Source organism: Pogoniulus pusillus, chromosome 23 (assembly GCF_015220805.1).
Source record: "Pogoniulus pusillus isolate bPogPus1 chromosome 23, bPogPus1.pri, whole genome shotgun sequence".
NCBI lineage: Eukaryota > Metazoa > Chordata > Aves > Piciformes > Lybiidae > Pogoniulus > Pogoniulus pusillus.
The window spans coordinates 3,532,272-3,555,864 of NC_087286.1; the positions used below are offsets into that span (position 1 = coordinate 3,532,272).

At 46.9% G+C, this 23,593-nt stretch overlaps 1 protein-coding gene across 1 annotated transcript in view; it reads left to right on the plus strand.

The window, feature by feature from the left end:
* The window catches only part of AQP1 (aquaporin 1 (Colton blood group)), a 35,380-nt gene extending 22,090 nt beyond the window's left edge, over positions 1-13,290 (plus strand). Inside the window, exons 2-4 of the mRNA XM_064162371.1 lie at positions 5,668-5,832; positions 6,156-6,236; positions 10,847-13,290. Of these exons, the coding sequence (XP_064018441.1) occupies positions 5,668-5,832; positions 6,156-6,236; positions 10,847-11,026 (426 nt within the window). The 3' untranslated portion in view covers positions 11,027-13,290. The remainder of the gene's footprint in view (positions 1-5,667; positions 5,833-6,155; positions 6,237-10,846) is intronic.
* Positions 13,291-23,593: the final 10,303 nt, after the last annotated feature.

Consider the following 23,593-nt stretch of genomic DNA (forward strand, 5'->3'; position numbering starts at 1 on the left):
TGGGGCACTTAGTGCCATGGTCTGTTTGACTGGATAAAGCTGGGTGCTAGGTTGGGCTGGATGAGCTTGGAGGTCTTATCCAACCTGATTGATTCTATGATTAGTTGTCCTTTGGCTGCCATGTGGTTTGGGTGATGAAAACTTGTGCTGTTCCCTGTCTTGTACCTTGGATAGTCCAGGCTGCTGCCACAATTTCATTCTCTCTCTGACAAGCAAATACTGAGTGTCTTTGGTACTACACTTCTACACTGAAGATCCACAGACCACAGCAAAGCAGGACATCCAAGGCTCACATCAATTCGTCTCATTTCGGATCATGATCCCTGAGTCCCTCCCTCACAGCGGAATCTCATGTCCCTGGCAGCCTGCATAAAATTACATGCTGGAGGAAAGCAAAAGATTTCCTATGATATTTCCAGGTTTTCTTTGATTCCACACAGCCCATCCATAAGTGTTGATTAGCAGGGAGGATGACCTCAAGCCACGTCAGCCGTGTGATGTGTTTTCCTGAAGGGAAAGGAAGAATGTGATTTCCTCCTCTCAAAGATAAGCATTATCACAGCTTTCAAAAGCATAATTTTGCTCTTAATGTCTTTTTTCCTTCTATAGAAGACCTTCAGATGAAGGCAAAGGCTAATGATAGGTCAGTGTTGAATTGTTTGAACTGCCAAGGCTTTGTCAAACGTGGACATCAGTGCGGCACGCTTCAGAGCTGCATTCTCTGGGGTTTCACTGCTGAAGTGAAAAAAGATGTACTTGTTTTTCAAGGTAAAATTAATGTGGTGATAGATCAGGCATTCAGCATATAAACAACTCTTCAAAGTCAGCATAGAATGGGTTAGGTTGGAAGAGAGCTCAAAGATCAGCCAATTCCACCCCCTCGCCATAGGTAGAGACACCTCCCACTAAACAGGATGCTCATGGCCTCATCCAACCTGGCCTTGAACACATCCAGGGAGGTTGTGGAGCACAGAAGCACCCAATGTGATCTTTGATCACATTGGGTGCTTCTGTGCTCCATAACCTCCCTGAGCAACCTGTGCCAGTGTCTCACCACCCTCACCATAAAGAACTTCCTTTAGGTATCGATGATCTTGGAGGTCTCTTCCAACCTGGTTGAGTCTATGAATGGGATGCATTTGAAGCCTAATTCATTGAGATTCACAGATTCCATTACTTCTGAAGGGCAAAAAAGATGTGCTTGCTTTTCAGTGTAAAATTAATGTGGTGACAGATCAGGTATTCAGCATATAATCAACTCTTCATGGTCAGCATAGAATGGTTTAGGTTGGAAGGAGTTTAAAGCTCAGCCAGTTCCAACCCTCTGCCATAGACAGGGACACCTCCCACTAGAACAGGTTGCTCAAGGCTTCATCCAGCCTGGCCTTGAACACCTCCAGGGAGGTTGTGGAGCACAGAATCCCACTAGAAAAGGTTGCTCATGGCCTCATCCAACCTGGCCTTCAACACCTCCAGGGAGGTTGTGGAGCACAGAAGCACCCAATGTGATCAAAGATCACATTGGGTGCTTCTGTGCTCCACAACCTCCCTGGGCAACCTGTGCCAGTGTCTCACCACCCTCAACCTGTGCCAATGTCTCACCACCCTCAACCTGTGCCAGTGTCTCACCACCCTCACCATAAATAACTTCTCCCTAACATCCAGTTTCACTTTCCCCTCTGCCACTTCAAACCCATTCCTCCTTGTCCTGTCATCACAAGACCTTGTCAATAGTCCCTCCCCAGCCTTCCTGTATCCCACTTCAGATAAGGAGTAGGCTACTACTGGAAGGCTACTATGAAGTGAAAGAGTTCAGCTAAACATTCTCAACTTATGGAGATACAAATTTGGGGTCAGTTAGGGCAAAAACCAGATTTGAGCCATGTTTTCCTATAGTTTCTGGGTGGGTGATAAGAACATTTAAGTATTGTTTTGTCATGTGTGACCTAGCAATTTTTAATGCAGAGGCTATGACAGATGGGATAACCTTCTGATAACACTATTCCTGAGCAAAACTTTTGCTTCCTTCTCTGAGTCACATTCTCAGCTTCTCTGGCCTGTGCCCAAGCTCATGTTTCATCCTATCTGTGCAATGAGGGTTTTTTTTCTGCTTAACACCAATTTACTCAGCTCAGACACAGCCTTGTCTGACTTAACCAAGAACCACTGAATCTAGCAATGAGAAGCTGTGATGGTTTGGGTGCTACCTGCCCCTCCACACTTTGGAAAATCACCCAGACTAGACTCAGTCCATCTGGAAACTGGAGAATGAAGCTTTATATTTGCAGCTTAGCACAATACACAAGCAGGTATTTACAATCTAAACAGCTAGAGACAGACACAGACAAGTTAAAAAGGTAACACAGAAACACAACAGCTCTCCCAGGAACCTGGACATGGCAGGGGTGTTGGAACTGGCTGATCCTTGTGGTCCCTTCCAACTCTGACTGATTCTATGATTCTAACAGCCCTCTCAGAAAGCTGAGTCCCCAGGAGGGGCTCCCAACTGCCCTTCCACCTTCTTCCCACCTATCTACCTTACCTCAGGCTTTGCCTTATGCTCAAGGTAGTTTGGAGGGTCAGACAGGGGAGTTAGGAAGCAGATGGATTAGTCAAGCAGGTTAGAGAGAGAAGTGCAGCCCAAAAAGCAACTCCTTTATCTGTGTTTGTGTTCTTGTTCTTATCCATCTCAGCAAGCCTATGAGTGCAGCAGCCATCATTGTTTATATTCTTGTTCTTACACATCTCAGCAAGCCTATGAGTGCAGCATCCATCACCATTGATTGTGTTCTTGTTCTTACACGTCTCAGCAAGCCTATGAGTGCAGCAGCCATCCCCATTGTTTCCTTTTCACAGCCTCGCATCTAATTCTTCTCACCAAAACATTCTAGCTAATTCAAAGTAGCACAGAAGTAGAATGCAAGACTTGTGATGAGATGGAATGATGGAAATCCGTGATTTCTTGTTGAGCACAGTTTTTTTCACAGCACTCCTGAAACATGCCAGCCCTTCCACTGTAGATTGTTAATTTAGCTGAATTCCTGTGGTTCCAACATGTTCTGCAGCACTTCCAGTAATAAGCAACTCAATGATTTGGTTAGACCACACCTTGAGTACTGTGTTCAGTTCTGGGCCCCCCACTTTAGGAGGGACATTGAGATGCTTGAGTGTGTCCAGAGAAGGGCAACGAGGCTGGGGAGAGGCCTTGAGCACAGCCCTACGAGGAGAGGCTGAGGGAGCTGGGATTGGTTAGCCTGGAGAAGAGGAGGCTCAGGGGAGACCTCATTGCTGTCTACAACTACCTGAGGGGAGGTTGTGGCCAGGAGGAGGTTGCTCTCTTCTCTCAGGTGGCCAGCACCAGAACAAGAGGACACAGCCTCAGGCTGCACCAGGGGAGATTTAGGCTGGAGGTGAGGAGAAAGTTCTTCCCTGAGAGAGTCATTGGACACTGGAATGGGCTGCCCGGGGAGGTGGTGGAGTCGCCGTCCCTGGAGCTGTTCAAGGCAGGACTGGACGTGGCACTTGGTGCCATGGTCTGGCCTTGAGCTCTGTGCTAAAGGGTTGGACTTGATGATCTGTGAGGTCTCTTCCAACCTTGCTGATACTGTGATTTGATGATGAATAATACAGCTGGAATATCTACATCCACCAGTGTCAGCTGCTTTACTTCACTAGGCAACTGAAATACTTCCCCCTAAATTGTGGCTATCTTTGCAGAATTAAATTCAGGGATTTGGTTCAGTCTAAGACACCTAAAATTAGTAGAGACATAAGTTAATTGTCTAAGCTCTTATTGTAGTCAAATCAGATCTAGTCAATGCAAAATAAAAGACAGAGACATTCATTTGACTTTCAATTTGTCATCTGTATTTTGTCATCTGAAGAGATCTCATCTCCATTTACTATGCTCATTACTTATCCAGGTTTGAAATCATAGAATAGAATAATAGAATCAGGCAGGGTTGGAAGGGACCACAAGGAGCAGACAGTTCCAACCCCCTGCCATGCCCAGGGACACCCTACCCTAGAGCAGGCTGCACACAGCCTCAGCCAGCCTGGCCTCAAACACCTCCAGCCATGGTGCCTCAACCACCTCCCTGGGCAACCCAGTCCAGCCTCTCACCACTCTCCTGCTCAACAACTTCCTCCTCAGCTCCAATCTGAACCTACCCACTTCCAGCTTTGCTCCATTCCCCCCACTCCTGGCACTCCCTCACAGCCTCAAAAGTCCCTCCCCAGCTTTCCTGTAGCCCCCTTCAGATAACAAAAGGCCACAAGAAGGTCACCTGGGAGCTCCTCTGCTGCAGCCTGCACAGCCCAAATTCTTTCAGTCTGTGCTCACAGCAGAGCTGCTGCAGCCTCTCAGCATCCTCCTGGCCCTGCTCTGGACACTCTCCAGCATCTCCACAGCCCTCTTGTCCCAGGGGCTCCAGAGCTGGATGCAGTACTCCAGGTGGGGTCTCAGCAGAGCACAGCAGAAGGGGAGAATCACCTCCCTGGCCCTGCTGGCCACACTGCTGCTGCTGCAGCCCAGGCTCTGCTTGGCTTTCTGGGCTGCAAGTGCACACTGCTGGCTCCTGTTGAGCTTCCACCCACCAGCACCCCCAAGTCCCTCTCTTCGGGGCTGCACTCCAGCCTCTCACTGCCCAGCCTGGAGTTCTGCTTGGCATTGCCCTGACCCAGAGGCAGGACCTTGCACTTGGTCTTGTTGCACCTCCTGAGCTTGGCTTGTGCCCACCTCTGCAGCCTGTGCAGGTCCCTGTGGATGAATCCTGCCCTCCAGCCTGGCTGCTGCACCACACAGCTTGGTGTGGGCAGCAAACTTGCTGAGGCTGCACTCAGTGCTTCTGTCCATGGCACCCACAAAGATGTTGAACAAGACTGCTCCCAGGACTGATTCCTGAGGGACTCTGCTTGTCACTGGCCTCTGCTTGGCCATGGAGCCATTGACAGCCACTCTTTGGGTACAGCCATCAAGCCAGTTCTTCTGAGCCATCTTCTTCAGAGAAGTAACATTGGCATCCAGAGGCACTTTAGATACCTTAGATCTTCTGCAGGACATGTGTCACATCTCCCAGTCTCAGAGGAATACTGCAGATGTCTCAGGGTATTTCAAATGGCATTAGAGGCATGCCTGCAGGTATTGAGAGGTGTCTTAATGCTCCTGCAGGAATCTGCCCATGGGGAGAGTGTTTTGCAGGACATTGTCCCTGTGAAGTCCTTGTTTTGAAGTGTTTTCACTGAATTACAGAAAGTAAGTCATGAGAGAAGAATGATGTGACTTGTCCACAGCAGAGAGAGACATTTTCAAGCTAGCCACAGCTATGCACTGTTCATGCTATTTGTCTGTTCCTCCTCCTGCTACTACTTGCTTAGCAACTGCTGCTGAAGGTAACCAAAGCAATATTTAATGTGACCACAGCATCCTCGTTCTCAGAAGCAATGAGTAACTCAGAGGCACCACAGTTCACTTCTGTAGGTGAACTACTGAAGGCAAATCTCTGGTTCATTTCTCACACATAGGCCAGCTCTATTCTTGTCTTGTCTGCAGGCTGAGTGGCCACTTTGGCTGGATTTGTTTGTTAAGCAACAGCATCCTGCAGAACTCTGCCATGGTGAATGAAGGCAGAAAAATGAAATGGCATTCTCCTTCTTGTCTCCATGCAGCTTTCATCAGGAATCAATGCAGGCCAAGGACTGGGAATCGAAATAATTGCTACCTTCCAGCTGGTGTTGTGTGTCCTTGCCACCACGGATCGGAGGAGAAACGATGTCTCAGGATCAGCACCTTTGGCCATTGGTCTCTCCGTTGCCTTGGGACATCTTCTCGCTGTAAGTTTCGCCTCTCACCCTTGATACCTGCAATATCCCACCTTAGGATGGGCCAGAGAGGGCACAGAGAGGATGGGCAGGTGATAGTTTCTTCCTCTTTCTTCAGAGAGTGGCCTTGTTTCTGCAGCATTGATGGCTGTGGCAGTAAGTGATGAGGCTGCGACCTGTCTCCCTGGCAGGACATGACAGGCACATGGCAATCTTTCCCCCTTTTTCTCAGGAAGAGTGGGTGGGATGGGTGAAAATGTGGTGAGGATCTGAGAGATGCTGCAGGCTGCCATGTGTGCTGGTGTCTCACCATTGCTCCTCTTCCAACCTCCTAGATTGATTACACTGGGTGTGGAATCAACCCAGCCAGATCCTTTGGCTCAGCGCTGATTGCCAACAACTTTGAAAATCATTGGGTGAGTAAATCTGTTTAGCTTACAAGAGGCTCTGCATATGCAGAACCTACAAGGTTAGAAGCATTTAAGCACATATCATCAGCACCAGTCAGTTGAGTTGCCCCTTCTGGTTAATTTAACCAAAACCAATCTCCTTTTGCTCCTTACCAGCCCCAAGAGATCAAAAAAAACCCATCAGGTTGAGTGTCTATGTGCAAAGCAAGGCAGTAGCTTTTCTTTGACTGTTTCCTTTAGGTTGTTTAGGTTGGAAAAGACCTTTAAGACCATTGAATAAAGCTGTTAAACCAACACTGCCAAGTCCACCACTAAGCCATGTTCAACATATCTTTTCAATCTCTCCAGGGATGGTGACTCCATCACTTCCTTGGGTGGTCCAAAGTTCCAGGGCTTGACAACCCTTCCAGTGAGGGAATTTCTTCTAGCAAAGTCAAAAATGCTAAATTTTAAAGCCAGATGGGACAGAATTCTGTGTTGGTTAGAATCATAGAATCAGCCAGGTGGGAAGAGAGCTCCAAGATCATCCAGCCCAACCTAGCATCCAGCCCTGGCCTACCAACCAGACCATGGCACTAAGTGCTCCAGCCAGGCTTGGCTTCAACACCTCCAGGCATGGCAACTCCACCACCTCCCTGGGCAGCCCATTCCAATGCCAATCACTCTCTCTGACAACAATTTCCTCCTAACATCCAGCCTAGACCTGCCCTGGCACAGCTTCAGACTGTGTCCCCTTCTGTTGCTGGTTGCCTGGCAGAAGAGCCCAACTCCACCTGGCTACAGCCTCCCTGCAGGGAGCTGCAGGCAGCAATGAGCTCTGCCCTGAGCCTCCTCTGCTGCAGGCTGCACACCCCCAGCTCCCTCAGCCTCTCCTCACAGGGCTCTGCTCCAGGCCCCTCCCCAGCCTTGCTGCCCTTCTCTGGACACCTTCCAGCACCTCAACATCTCTCTTGAATTGAGGAGCCCAGAACTGGACCCAGCACTCAAGGTGTGGCCTTGACATAATTTACATTGAATTTGTAAAGTGCTGCTGCTTAATCTGCTAAAACCTACTTTAGGAAGGGTTTTGAGCAACTTTATAAACTGAAACAGGTCATACAATATTTGGAAGCTAATGTAACTCTCATATTCTCAAAGCTAACTGTCTGGTTATGTGCTTTCATGGGTAAGTGCTGTGGCAACACTCTAAATTTTAGATTACTCACTGTGGCTAAAATGAGGAACTACACAAAATGTTGCTTATTTCACTAAAGGCTAACATAAAAAGCCCTAAATGAGCATGTGCTCCTGAATATTTAAAGCACAGCTTAGTCCAAATAAGCTCACTCAGGATTTTGGCAGCTGGCTGCATGGGCATTCATGGAGATTTAGTGGTAGAACAAATAAATTGAAACCATTTTTTATATGGATGACATTTTGATCTAAAGAGTAACACCAGCAGGGTAATTGTACCAGTGCCTCCCACTTAACCACTTCTTGTAGGACACTAAGGTAATGCAAGCAAGCTGCTAGCTACTGCTTTCAGAATTTCATAGCAGCACTCTTCCTGTGCACTTAGAGAAGGAGATAGATGGAATCACAGAAACACTCAGACTGGAAAAGCCCCTCAGGATCACTAAGTCCAACTGATCATAGAATCAGCTGGGTTGGAAGAGACCTCCAAGATCATCCAGTCCAACCTAGCACCCAGCCCTATCCAGTCAACCAGACCATGGCACTAAGTGCCTCAGCCAGGCTTGGCTTCAACACCTCCAGGGACAGCAACTCCACCACCTCCCTGGGCAGCCCATTCCAATGCCAATCACTCTCTCTTCCAGGAACTTCCTCCTAACATCCAGCCTGAGCCTGCCCTGGCACAACTTCACACTGTGTCCCCTTCTTCTGTTGCTGCTTGCCTGGCAGCAGAGCCCAACCCCACCTGGCTACAGCCTCCCTTCAGGGAGTTGCAGACATCAATGAGCTCTGCCCTGAGCCTCCTCTTCTGCAGGCTGCACACCCCCAGCTCCCTCAGCCTCTCCTCACAGGGCTCTGCTCCAGGCTGCTCCACAGCCTTACTGGACACCTTCCAGTACCTCAACATCTCTCTTGAATTCAGGAGCCCAGAACTGGACACAGCACTCAAGGTGTGGCCTGGGCACAGAGGAAGAATAACCTCCCTTGTCCTGCTGCCCACACTGCTCCTGAGCCAGCCCAGGATGCCATTGGCTCTCTTGGCCACCTGGGCACACTGCTGCCTCAGCTTCAGTTTACAATCCACCAGTACTCCCAGGTCCCTTTCTTCCTGGTTGCTCTCCATCCACCCTGTCCCCAGCCTGTAGTGCTGCTTGGGGTTGTTGTGGCCAATGAGAGGCTCCCTCAGCCTCTCCTCACAGGGCTGTGCTCCAGGCCTCTCACCAGCTTCACCACCCTTCTCTGGACACATTTCAGTACCTCAACATCTCTCTTGAATTGAGGACCCCAGAACTGGACACAGTACTCAAGGTGTGACCTGACCAGAGATATCCATACTCTGCAAGGTTCAACCTAAACCATATTTCTGAGCACCACCTCTGAACAAGTTTTAAACACACCCTGGGCTGGTGACTCAACCATAATGATCCATAGTAAACCACTGCTATTGCTGAATGCAAGAAAATATGTTTGCAGACTCAGGAACTCTTTGGCCATGCAAATCCTTAACAATCAGCATGGGTTATTTTTTTTCCTCTTAAAATCAATCTGTCTATTAAAAGACTTTGAGTACCTCTTCTTGCAAACTCAGTGTGCTGTAAATGAATTAGACCAGCACCATTACAGCAACATCGTTAGCTAAATAGCAGTTAATAGCAAAAGAAATCCCTAATGAGGTCCTCATAATAATTACTTTCTAAATCACCTATTACTGAAAGTTAGTGGGAGAATGGAATATAATGTCCTTGCTGTTTTTGGAAACTGTTCCCTTTGCCAGGTTTATCTGGAGTAACAGAGATGTTTTCCCAGTAGATATCTAAGTTTAAATAGCAAAACTTGGCAATGCAGCCACTGGGGCTGTTGCCAATTCGTGGTGAGAAATTCAAGGTTCCTTGCCATGTGGTTAGGTAAATATTCAGGTGACAGACTTTTATACATATTATGCTTCATATTTTATATCAATGTATTTTAATGCTAGGACTATGATGAATATGATCAAATGTTATTATTTCATAGAATTAACCAGGTTGGAAGAGACCTCCAAGCTCATTCAGTCCAACCTAGCACCCAGCCCTGCCCAATCAACTAGACTATGGCACTAAGTGCCTCATCCAGGCTTTGCTACAACACCTCCAGGGACAGTGACTCCACCAGCTCCCTGGGCAGCCCATTCTAATCCAAATCACTCATCATATGATGAAGAGATTGAATATGCCATTGCCATATTCATCCTATGATCCTATTTATCATAGGATGAAAAGACTGAATATGCCATTGCCATATTCATCTTATGATCATATTCATCATATGAGGAAGAGACTGAATATGCCATTGCCATATTCATCCTATGATCATTGCCATATTCATCCTATGATCCTATTTATCATAGGATGAAGAGACTGAATATGCCATTGCCATATTCATCATATGATCACATTCATCATATGATGAAGAGACTGAATATGCCATTGCCATATTCATCCTATGATCACATTTATCATATGATGAAGAGACTGAATATGCCATTGCCATATTCATCCTATGATCATTGCCATATTCATCCTGTGATCATATGCATCATATGATGAAGAGACTGAATATACCATTGCCATATTCATCCTATGATAATATGCATCATATGAGGAAGAGACTGAATATGCCATTGCCATATTCATCTTATGATCATTGCCATATTCATCCTATGATCACATTTATCATATGATGAAGAGACTGAATATGCCATTGCCATATTCATCCTATGATCACATTTATCATATGATGAAGAGACTGAATATGCCATTGCCATATTCATCCTATGATCATTGCCATATTCATCCTATGATAATATGCATCATATGAGGAAGAGACTGTATATGCCATTGCCATATTCATCCTATGATCATTGCCATATTCACCCTATGATCACATTTATCATATGATGAAGAGACTGAATATACCATTGCCATATTCATCCTATGATAATATGCATCATATGAGGAAGAGACTGAATATGCCATTGCTATATTCATCCTATGATCATTGCCATATTCATCCTATGATCACATTTATCATATGATGAAGAGACTGAATATGCCATTGCCATATTCATCCTATGACCACATTTATCATATGATGAAGAGACTGAATATGCCTTTGCCATATTCATCCTATGATCATTGCCATATTCATCCTATGATCATATTTATCATAGGATGAAGAGACTAAATATGCCATTGCCATATTCATCATATGATGAATCAGGCATATTCAGTCTCTTCCTCATATGATGAATCTGATATTCTGCTTATGTGATGAATGTGATGAATAAAATGAATATAATATTTTTACGGCAAATTTTGTGGTAAAATTCCTCAGAGGAGATTCCTACAATGGCTTCAAAAGCAGTAACACCTGATGTATTAACCAGATTTGGGATTGTGTTTTAGATCTTCTGGGTTGGCCCCATCATTGGAGGAGCAAGTGCTGCCCTGATATACGACTTCATCCTGGCTCCCAGAAGCAGCGACCTGACTGACCGTATGAAGGTGTGGACCAGCGGCCAAGTAGAGGAATATGATCTGGAAGGAGATGATATGAACTCCCGGGTTGAAATGAAGCCAAAATAAAGAAGGACAAGGGAGGAAAGAAAAAAAAAATTTAAAAAAAAGAGAAAAGGGAAAAAAGAAAAGACAAAAACACACAAAAAAAGGCACATTGGTTTCCGAAGATCTTATCAGTGTTAGAGACTCTTTGTAAACCAGCAAGCAGTACTTTATTTTTTAACTCAATATGTTTTTCTGGGTTTTTTTGTTGGGTTTTTTTCTTTATTTTTTGCCTCCAATCTTCATTGCATTTTTATATCTTTGTTCTTTTTTTTGTTGGCTTTTTCCAATGACAAAGCCCTCAGGCCAAGAAGTCAGTAGAGACTTCTGAGCGAGCTAAATAAATTGGGCTGGAATTTAACCCCTCCCTCACTACCACCAAATTTTCCAGTGGATGTGGTGTGCTTTATGGTTCTCCCAGCAGATCACTCAGTAATGATAAGGAGTTCAAAGGTTCAGTCTGTTTGCTGAAAGAGCAAAGGACAGAGAACCATCTGTGTCGAGAGTGGGGTGGCTTACACCGGAAAGAGTGTTTATACTGGTACCCAGTGCCAGCAGTGCACATGAAAAACCATATCAAATCATAGCCTAAATGCAGGTTTTGGAAGGAAAGGACACTAAAAATTGCCTCTTATGTAGAATTAAGTATAATTTCCAAAATGCTAGATAACCTCTGAGAAAGAGAGCCAGAAAAACTAAGTTTGGCAAGTACCTCCACAAGCCCCAGCATCCACAGGTTTTTACTGTTTCATTCTCCCTCAGCCTCGTTGTGAGGTGAGAGAATATATGACCAAAAAACCCCACATATATTAGATATATAATTCCTGGGAAACAATAACTAGAGGCCAAATTGAAGAGTAGTAATAGCAATGGCAGCAAGAAAAGCATGGTATATAAATAGGATGTGATGTATGTATGTATACATCTGTTCCTATGGCTGCCCTTCTTTTGTTCATCTTACCTAATTCACCTGGATGTTTTAAAGCAATCCAGGAAGCAAAAATAAAGCCCTTTTCTCCCTGACCCCATTATAATAGCCAGTGCTGTGACTTTAGATTCATAGAATCAGTGAGGGTTGGGAGGGACCACAAGGATCAGACAGTTCCAAACTCCCTGCCATGCCCAGGGGCACCCTACCCTAGAGCAGGCTGCTCACAGCCTCAGCCAGCCTGACATGGGGACCCATTCCAGCCTCTCACCACTCTCATGCTCAACAACTTCCTCCTCACCTCCAGACTGACTCTCCCCACCTCCAGCTTTGCCCCATTTCCCACAGTCCTCTCACTCCCTGACAGCCTAAAAAGTCCCTCCCCAGATTTTTTTTGTAGCCCACTTCAGATGCTGGAAGGCCACAAGAAGGTCACCTGGGAGCCTCCTCTGCTCCAGCCTGCACAGCCCAAACTCTTTCAGTCTGTGCTCACAGCAGAGCTGCTGCAGCCCTCTCAGCATCCTCCTGGCCCTGCTCTGGACACACTCCAGCATCTCCACATCCCTCTTGTAATGGGAGCTCCCATTCAGGGACAATAAACAGATATACACACAGTATATTTTCTAACGAGGCAGAAGTATACACCTGTGTTTAAGTAAGGTCATTTTTTTGGGGGGGGTGGTGGGGAGGGGTGTTGTTGCTTTTATATATATATATATATAAATGTTTATATATATGTTTTATACTGAAAGCCTAGCATACCATTTTGTAAGAAAACAAGAGCTGAAGACAAGCAGAAGGAATTGCAGCAGAGCTTAGAGAAATAAATGACACTGGAACCATAAAGAAAATTAACAGCCCAAATGAAGGTTACTTTCTGTTTTCTGTCTTTGTTTTGTGTGTGTGTGTGTGTGTGCTACTTATGATTGCCTGAGTAACTCAAAGCATTAGCTGGTCTTACCTACTAACTATAGACTGTAGTTAAAGCAGATCCATGCTGATAGACTTGGTCTGCACTGAACAGTTCGAAGATAGAGATGAACCTACATACAAAGTTGCACACTTTGCTATTTAGACAAGTCATATTGTGGCTATCTCTTGCTGGAGAGACAATGTGGACATGGGAACTGGGAGAGGGTGGATGTGAGAACTCCTATAGGTGGAATCACTTCCTCAAGTTGAGCAGAGGTACAACAAAACAAAACAGAAGACTATCACCAGCAAACTAAACCAGAAGAGCTTTTATCTTCCTTGTCTGCATTCGACATGCTATCCTGTGTATTGTCTGTGTACATACAGCATGGCTGGATTTTGGGGTGGTCTGAAGAATAAACAGAATCAATTGTGCTAACAGAAGAAATGCTCATGGGTTTTGACTTATGGTTTGCCTTGCAGCGCAGCACAAGTTAAGTCTCTTTACCAGGCTTTGAGTGCCAACCTGTAAGGCTCAGATAGTTTCTATGGTCTTGAGAGTCTCTCCCAGTGTGGTTAATTCTATGATTCTACTCTTCCAGTCTTGACTGCTTCTTTAACTCTTTCCTTTGGGAAAAGGAAGCTTGGTTCACTGGGTGCCATGGTCTAGTTGATTGGATAGGGCTGGGTGATAGGTTGGACTTGATGATCTTGGAGGTCTCTTCCAACCTGGTTGATTCTATGATTTTATGATTCTATGGCAAGCAACACAGACCCTCATCTGGAAACAAGGTCTGTCTAAGTTCTGCTCAGAAATAGAGTACTCCAGCCTTCTTCCTACTTGCCTGAATCTTTTCTCAGCTTCATTTGTGGTTATTGTACATTCCTTGAGCCCAGACTAACCCTTTTGTGCTGCACAGAATCATAGACTCCAAGAATCTTTGAATGTTTTGAGTTAGAAATTACCTTTAAAGGTTACCTGGTCCAACCCCCCTGAGGTGAGCAGGGACATTTTCATCTAGATCAGGTTGTGCAGAACCCTTTCCAGCCTGACCCAGAGTGTTTGCAAGGGCATCTACCACCTTTCTGGGCAACCTGGGCTGGTGTTTGCAGTGTTGCATCACCTTCATTGTAAGAATTTCTTCCTTGTGAGCCTTCCTAGGAAAATTCTTCCTTACAAACCTATGTTCCAGAATATCTGCAGAGGTCACCAACAGTAAACATTTTGTTTTGACAAGCTTGAGGTAGCTGAACACATACAGTGATGGAGAAAAAGTGAGCTTCACAATGTAGTATTTAATCTACACCCTGCAAAGAGCAGGATCTTGAACTGCTTTCTATGCTTCAAAGTGCACAGCTTTGAAGATGAGCAATTACATACTCCTATTACATGCCAATACCACTTGGTATGTGATGGGACTGTGACACATTAGCTGCTTGTGATGGTTTGGGTGTTATCCACGCCCCTGTGCTTACAAAAATCACCCAGTCTAGGCTCAGTGGCTCTGGGAAGTTGAATGAAGCTTTATATTCACAGCTTAGCACAAGATACAAGCAGACATTTACAATATAGATGGAAATAGACAAGTTAAAAGGCAGCACAGAAACACAACAGCCCTCCCAGAAACCTGAGTCCCCAGGAGGGACTCTCAACCACCCTTCCACCTTCCCCTAGACTTTGCCTTATGTTCAAAGAGAGTTTGGAGAATCAGCCAGGGCTGTTAGGAAGCAGAAGGATTAGTCAGACAGCAAGTTAGGTTAGAGAGAGAAGTTCATGCAGCCCCAGAGACAGAGCACCAACTGCATTATCTATGTTTGTGTTCTTGTTCTTATCCATCTCAGCAAGCCTATGAGTGCAGTAGACATCAGCATTGTTTTCTTTTCACAGCCTAGCATCTAATTCTTCTCACCAAAACATTCTAGTTAGCTTCAAATTAGCACACTGCTCTAGCTGATGCTTCTGATCACCACAGAAATGAACAAACTAGATTAAAGATGCCCAATACCTGTTTCACTGGGGATGAAATTAAAAGGAAGCCCAAATAAATGAAGTGTGATTTGTTGGTGTGTTTATTCACAGGGATAATGTCTAACCACTGTGCAGTAAAGCTCTTGGAAACTAAGGAAAAATATATTTCAGTAGAATTCCAGGATTAAATCTCTCCTGTATTCTTAGAGAATGAAAAGCTTAAAGTGCTTTCATAGTGCTTGTGATGATTTGGGTGCTACCTGCCCCTCCACACTTAGGAAAATCACCCAGACTAGGCTCAGTCCATCTGGAAATTGAATGAAGCTTCATACTTACACCTTAGCACAAGACACAAGCAGCTATTGACAATCTATACAGCTTTAGACAGAAATAGGCAAGTTAAAGGTAACACAGAAACACAACAGCCCTCCCAGAAAGCAGAGTCCCCAGGAGGGGCTCCCAACCACTTTCCTCCCTCCCCTCTACCTTACCCCAGACTTTGCCTTCTGTTCAAGGTGAGTTTGGAGGGTCAGCCAGGGGCGTTAGGAAGCAGATGGATTAGTGAGGCAACAAGTTAAGTTGGAAAGAGAAGTTCATGGAGCCCCAGAGCATGTTTTGGTGAGAAGAATTAGATTACAGGCTGTGAAAGGGAAACAGTGGTGATGTCTGCTGCACTCATAGGCTTGCTGAGATGGATAAGAATGTAAATATAGATAACAGAGTCATTCTCTGTCTGGGCTTTGGGCTGCTCTCTAACCTAACCTGTCATCTCTGTGATTAATTCACCTGCTTCCTAACCCCCCTGGCTGACCTTAAACATAAGGCTGACCCTAAACATAAGGCAAGAGCTTGGGTAAGGTTGAGAGATAGGAGGAAGGTGGAAGGGTGGTTGGGAGCCCCTCTTGGGGACTCAGGTTTCTGGGAGGGCTGTTGTGTTTCTGTATTACCTTTTCATTTGTCTATTTCTGTATATAACTCTCTATATATTGTATATACCTGCTTGTATCTTATGCTGAGCTGTAAATACAAAGCTTCATTCAATTTCCAGAGCTGCTGAGTCTATTCTGGGTGATTTCCAAAGTGTGGGGGGTGGGTAACACCCAAACCATCACAAAGGTGTTCTGAATTTCTCCCTGGAGAAATCCCTGCCTCTCTGTTGAAACTATAGACCATCTAAGGAGAGAGGTCTTAACTTTAGCCACCTATCTTTAGAAATCAATTCAACCTCTGCCTCCCCATTGTACGTGAGGCAATTTAATTTTAGATGTCGTGTTGCTCACCTCTACACGGACCTTTAACACGTGCAAGCAAAGAAAGGCGATTGAAACAGACCAGAATGACAGCCAACAACCCAGGAAGCTTCCATTGTCTTCCCATATCCACCAGCTGCACCACTCACAACTCACAGCTCTGTGGGTTTCAAAGTCAAAATAGCACAATCATCCTAGTAAAGAATTTCTCACAGTATTTCAGTGCTTTCCCTCCTATTACCCAGCTGAAGCTTGAACATGCCAGGAGGCAGGCAATGAAATTATATTAAGAACATGACTGCTGTGATTCAGGAGGAAGTTGTTGGCAGAGAGAGTGATTGGCATTGGAATGAGCTGCCTGGGGAGGTGGTGGAGGCACCGTCCCTGGAGGTGTTCAAGAAAACACTGGATGAGGCACTTAGTGCCATGGTCTAGTACTGTGTTCAGTTCTGGGCCCCCCAGTTTAGGAGGGACATTGAGATGCTTAAGCATGTCCAGAGAAGGGCGACGAGGCTGGGGAGAGGCCTTGAGCACAGCCCTACGAGGAGAGGCTGAGGGAGCTGGGATTGGTTAGCCTGGAGAAGAGGAGGCTCAGGGCAGACCTTATTGCTGTCTGCAACTACCTGAGGGGAGGTTGTGGCCAGGAGGAGGTTGCTCTCTTCTCTCAGGTGGCCAGCACCAGAACAAGAGGACACAGCCTCAGGCTGTGCCAGGGGAGATTTAGGCTGGAGGTGAGGAGAAAGTTCTTCCCTGAGAGAGTCATTGGACACTGGAATGGGCTGCCCGGGGAGGTGGTGGAGTCGCCGTCCCTGGAGCTGTTCAAGGCAGGACTGGACGTGGCACTTGGTGCCATGGTCTGGCCTTGAGCTCTGTGGCAAAGGGTTGGACTTGATGATCTGTGAGGTCTCTTCCAACCCTGATGATACTGTGTGTGATACTGTGTGTGTAGTTGACTGGCTAGGGCTGGGGGATAGGTTGGACTGGATGATCTTGGAGGTCTCTTCCAACCTGGTTGATTCTATGATCCTAAGCTGGGCTCCAGTCAAGAGCTGTCACAAGAAAGGTTGTGGGTTTCATTTTACTCAAGCCTGATGTCCTGGAAAGGAGCAATGGGTGCAAGTGGCAGCAAAAGAGGTTCCAGCTCCACATAAGGGGGAACTTCTCTGCTGTGAGGGCCACAGAGCCCTGGCACAGGCTGCTCAGAGAGGTTGTGGAGTCTCCTTCTCTGGAGCCTTTCAAGGCCTGTCTGGACGTGTTCCAAGCAGAATACCGACCCCAGCCTGCTGGTCCTCCCAATGGTCTCTGTGATCTGTGCTAGGTTGTGTGGCCCTGCTCCGGCATGGGGGTTTGACTCAATGATCTCCTTGGGTCCCTTCCAATCCCTAACATCCTGTGAGCCTGTGATCTGTGAAAGGATCATTTTTCTGTGTGTATAAGGTGCTTGATATTTCAGAAATGACTTAGGCCAGAATTTCTGCTAGGGCAAATGCATCATTTTTCTAGACTTGTAACAGGTGAATTGTGAAATCAAACCTCTGTTTGAATAGACCTGCTGAGAATTAGACAATGACCATCTATGAGATAGAGAACATTTCTGTGGAAAAAGCTCTGGGAGTCCTGGGGAATAACAGGATGATCATAGAGTCAATCAGGTTGGAAGAGACCTCCAAAATCATCCAGTCCAACCTAGCACCCAGCCCTAGACAATCAACCAGACCATGGCACTAAGTGCCTCATCCAGGCTTTTCCTGAACACCTCCAGGGACAGTGACTCCACCACCTCCCTGGGCAGCCCATTCCAATGCCAATCACTCTCTCTGACAACAACTTCCTCCTAACATCCAGCCTAGACCTGCCCTGGCACAGCATGAGACTGTGTCCCCTTCTTCTGTTGCTGGTTGTCTGGCAGAAGAGCTCAACCCCACCTTGTTATATTGCCCCTCACCAGCTTCATCTCCGTTCTCTGGACACCTTCCAGTACCTCAACAACTCTCTTGGATTGAGAAGCCCACAACTGGACAGAGCACTCAAGGGGTGTCCGGAGCAGTGCTGAGCACAGGGGCACAAGAACCTCCCTTGTCCTGCTGCCCACACTGCTCCTGAGCCAGGCCAAGATGCCATTGGCTCTGCTGCCCACCTGGGCACTGCTGCCTCCTCTTCAGCTCCTCTCTCCCAGCACCCCCAGCTCTCTCTCTGCCTGGCTGCTCTCAGCCACTCTGTCCCCAGCCTGTAGTGCTGCTTGGGGTTGCTGTGGCCAAAGTGCAGAACCCTGCCCTTGGCCTTGTTCAATCTCATCCCATTGGCCTCTGCCCATCCATCCAACCCGGCCAGGTCCCTCTGCAGGGCTCTCCTACCCTCCAACAGCTCCACACCTGCTCCTAGCTTGGTGTCATCTGCAAAAGGGACCTGAAGGATCATCCAGTTCCAACCCCCTGCCATAGACAGGGACACCTCCCAGTAGAGCAGGTTGCTCAAGGCCTCAGTGATCTTATGAGACACTGCCCAAAGCCCAGCCAATGTGTGAATGCTATCAGCATCCAAAGGCATCAGTCTCCTTTCACCCTGGGTGAACTACACGAGCTGAATTTGAGCCATGCCTGTTTGAACCAACACTTCTATTTGTGTTATGAGATTTGGAGATTTTGATAAAGGAAGCCTAGAAACTCAAGACACTCCCTTTTCACAATCTCCTCCACTTCCTCACCTGTCACGCTCTAAAACTTGCCATGAATCACCTTCATTGTGCCATTTCCTCCTGGTTGCTTCTATTCTTGGCTTGGGGCACCCATTAAGGAGCTCATGCAAAAGGATCAAACTAATGATACCATTTGCCCATTTGGGAGGCATTTCTACAGATTCCTTCCTCCTCCTTCTCTACATTTAATTTTCAAGCTCCTGAGAAGGAGCAGGTTAAGGTGACTGCTCTGTCTAACCCCTTCTCTCTTTAACATGTTGTGATGGTTTGAGTGTTATATGCCCCCCACACACACACACACATTGTAAAATCACCCAGACTAGACTCAGTATCTCTGGAAATTGAATGAAGCTTCATATTCACAGCTTAGCACAAGATACAAGCAGAGATTTACAATCTGTACAGCTATAGACAGATAGACAAGTTAACAGGTAATACAGAAACACAACATGGATAAAGAACTGGCTTGATGGCTGCATCCAAAGAGTGTCTCAATGGCTCCATGGCCAAGCGCAGGCCAGTGATAAGCAGAGTACCTCAGGGATCAGTCCTGGCACCAGTCTTGTTCAACAGCTTTGTGGGTGCCATGGACAGAAGCACTGAGCGCAGCCTCAGCAAGTTTGCTGCCCACACCAAGCTGTGTGGTGCAGCAGCCAGGCTGGAGGGCAGGATTCATCCACAGGGACCTGCACAGGCTGCAGAGGTGGGCACAAGCCAACCTCAGGAGGTTCAACAAGAGCAAGTGCAAGGTCCTGCAGCTGGGTCGAGGCAATGCCAAGCACAAACAAAGCCTGGGCATCGAGTGTCTGGAGAGCAGCCCTGAGCAGAGGGGTGCTGCTGGAGGAGAAGCTCCACAGGAGCCAGCAGTGTGCATTTGCAGCCCAGAAAGCCAAACACAGCCTGGGCTGCAGCAACAGCAGTGTGGCCAGCAGGGCCAGGGAGGGGATTCTCCCCCTCTGCTGTGCTCTGCTGAGACCCCACCTGCAGTACTGCATCCAGTTCTGGAGCCCCTATTACAAGAGGGATGTGGAGATGCTGGAGAGTGTCCAGAGCAGGGCCAGGAGGATGCTGAGAGGGCTGCAGCAGCTCTGCTGTGAGCACAGACTGAAAGAGTTGGGGCTGTGCAGGCTGGAGCAGAGGAGGCTCCCAGGTGACCTTCTTGTGACCTTCCAGGATCTGAAAGGGGCTACAAAAAAGCTGGGGAGGGACTTTTTAGGCTCTCAGGGAATGACAGGACTGGGGGGAATGGAACAAAGCTGGAGGTGGGGAGATTCAGAGTGGAGGTGGGGATGAAATTGTTGAGCATGAGAGTGGTGGGAGGCTGGACTGGGCTGCCCAGGGAGGTGGTTGAGGCTCCATGGCTGGAGGTGTTTAAGGCCAGGCTGGCTGAGGCTGTGTGCAGCCTGCTCTAGGGTAGGGTGTCCCTGGGCATGGCAGGGTGTTGGAACTGTCTGCTCCTTGTGGTCCCTTCCAACTCTGACTGATTCTATGATTCTAACAGCCCTCTCAGAAAGCTGAGTCCCCAGGAGGGGCTCTCAACCGCCCTTCCACCTTCCTCCTACTCCTCTCCCTTACCCCAGATCTTGCCTTGTATTCAAGGTGAGTTTGGAGGGTCAGCCAGGGGAGTTAGGAAGCAGGTGAATTAATCACACAGACAGCAGGTTAGGTTAGAGAGAGAAGAGCAGCCCACAAAGCCCAGAGAGTGACTCTTATCTACGTTTATATTCTTGTTCTTATATATATCGCAGCAAGCCTATGAGTGCAGCAGACATCACCACTGCTTCCTTTTCACAGCCTGTAACCTAATTCTTCTCACCCAAACATTCCAACCCGCTTCAACCTAGCACACATGTGGTCAGTTCCTTTTTCTAAAGGCTGTATCCTTACAATGAGATAACAACCTGCAGGGCCCAGCTGTTAGTTCTTTTTTTTCTTTTTGGCCATTGAAAACAAGCAAAACAATGTCCCCTGGAAGTGTGGGAGCTGAACAGCAGCTCTTGGCAAAAAGTCACTCTCAAGTGCAATTGCTGGAAGCAGTCCTTTTGGTTTTTTCTTTTCTTTTTCTCCCTCCTTTTGTTTTTTTTTTTTTTCCTGAAAAGTAGCTGGAGCCCTTTCAGGTAGCAATCTGCCCAAGCACGGATGTGGCCACCAAAACAACGAGCTGCAGAACATGCTTTGCTTCCTTTGAGGATCTCCAGCGGTGTCTTGATTCATCGTTTCATGTTATTACTTGCTTGTTGGGAACTGGCTGAAAAATGGGGGGCACAAGCCCCTAGAAGCTCACAGCCTTGGATGTAAGGTCTGAGTATTGAAGCACAGCAAGCCACAGTGCTGTGTGTGAAGAAGTTCAGAGGAATTTGTCCTTGAGCCTTCTGATAAACAGCTTCTGTGGGACTGTGTGCAGAGTAGGAGGGAAATAGGAGGAATCCTAAGCCAGGGATTGTGGTTGCCCCTCAATTCAAGAAAGATGTTGAGGTGCTGGAACATGTCCAGAGAAGGGCAACAAAGCTGGTGAGGGGCCTGGAGCACAAATCCTATGAGGAGAGGTTGAGGGAGCTGGGCCTGTTTAGCCTGGAGAAGAGGAGGCTCAGGGGTGATCTTATTACTGTCTACAACTACCTGAAGGGGCATTGTAGCCAGGTGGGGGGTGGCCTCTTCTCCCAGGCAAGCAGCAATAGAACAAGGGGACACAGTCTCAAGTTGTGCCAGGGTAGGTATAGGCTGGATGTTAGGAAGAAGTTCTTCACAGAGAAAGTGATTTCCCATTGGAATGGGCTGCCCAGGGAGGTGGTGGAGGCACCATCCTTGGGGGTCTTCAAGAAAAGCCTGGATGAGGCACTTAGTGCCATGGTCTGGTTGATTGGATAGGGCTGGGGGATAGGTTGGACTGGATGATCTTGGAGGTCTCTTCCAACCTGGCTGATTCTATGATTCTATGATTCTATGAATATGCAGATTCCAATGCTTAGGTGCACTAAATAGCTATAACAGTAACTGCAAGTGGGGAGGATTATGCACATTCCAATATTTAGATGTGCCAAATGCTAGTGAACAGTACTACGTTGTGTGCTGTGCCTGCTCACTTTTCTCACCCTAACTGCAAAGCATGTGCTTTGTAACTTGCAGCCTGATGCTCTCAATAAAGAGTTGGATTGCTTGGATGGCATAGCTCATACTGAGCTGTCTCCTTGCTTTGTCTTCCTGTCCACACTTGCCGAGGCAGAACTTTACATGAATTCGAGGGGAAAGAGGAAAGCAATCAGCCTGCCTGCCCATTTTTATCACCTATCTCTGCTGCATGGGAAGAGAGGTCACGAGCACTGTGACTGCATTTTCTGTCTTGCAGTCAGATCTGATTTACTCAGACACGATTTAGCATTGTTGGGTGAGTGAAAGAAGAGCTCAGTTATGTTCTTACCTGGTTTGACAGTGTTTTGCATTGTCGAAGTTTAGGACACAGAATCAGATTCCACCACGTTGGAGGAGACCTCCAAGCTCATCCAGTCCAACCTAGCACCCAGCCCTATCCAGTCAACCAGACCATGGCACTAAGTGCCCCAGCCAATCAACAGTCAACATCCATGGCGACTCCATCACCTCCCTGGGCAGCCCATTCCAATGCCAATCACTCTCTCTGACAACAACTTCCTCCTAACCTAGACCTCCCCTGCCACAGCTTGAGACTCTGTCCCCTTCTTCTGTTGCTGGTTGCCTAGGAAAAGAGCCCAACCCCACCTGGCTACAGCCTCCCTGCAGGGAGCTGCAGACAGCAATGAGCTCTGCCCTGAGCCTCCTCTGCTGCAGGCTGCACACCCCCAGCTCCCTCAGCCTCTCCTCACAGGGCTGTGCTCCAGGCCCCTCCCCAGCCTTGCTGCCCTTCTCTGGACACCTTCCAGCACCTCAACATCTCTCTTGAATTGAAGAGCCCAGAAGTGGACACAGCACTCCAGGGGTGGCCTGAGCAGTGCTGAATTAGTTTCTCTCAGTTGTTTTCTATCTCTATCCACTGAATACATGAAACTGAAAACTAAAATGACAGAAGGTGACTGACACCTTTGGTAGGAGACTTGATCCTGAATATGGATGGAGTGCAATCTGGGAATGTCTGTTTCCAGAGAACTTAGAGAAATGACTGAGTTCTGACTCCTGGCTGACTTATGTTGGGAATGAAGCTGTAGGTCTGTTCAGAACTCAAACTGTAGGCTTTGAGGGATCTTAAAGACAACTCAGGCTCTCTGTAGAGGTAGACACTTCAGACTGTACGTGTCTGAGGGCTGATTGTGCCTTCTTTCAAGTACTGTGACTTGTCACATGGGGACTTTTCAAGCACTTTGCTCTTGTATTGCATCTGACCTTTTGTGAAAACATTCAGGGTGGTTAATTATTATGCTACAGCTTTCACTGTATGAACAATAACCTCTCTCTTTCCTTAAAGAATTGTTTGTCCAGTTAGTTAGTTTTGTCCAATATTGTTATGAAACCTTGACTTTGGCTTCTGGATAAATAATAGCTGTTTCCTGAGCCCATTTGAACACTGAAACCATTGTTAAATTTTAATAATGGCCTCAGAAAAACCATAGGACTGCAACACTACAGACTTAGTCCAAATATAAATCAGCATAAATGGTTTAAAGGGTGCCCAATCCTATGAATTTAGCTTAGTAAACTCTCCTGAATGCTTGGCAAGCACAAAGAAAATGATCTAGAGATGGAAGAACTGCAAGAATTCATTAATTGGCAGCTTATTGGATTTGGTGCCATCTGAGGTATGGAAAGCAGCAAGATCACACACTGTGATGGTAGGCACACTGTGCCAAGCCAAGAGTAGTGTATGACT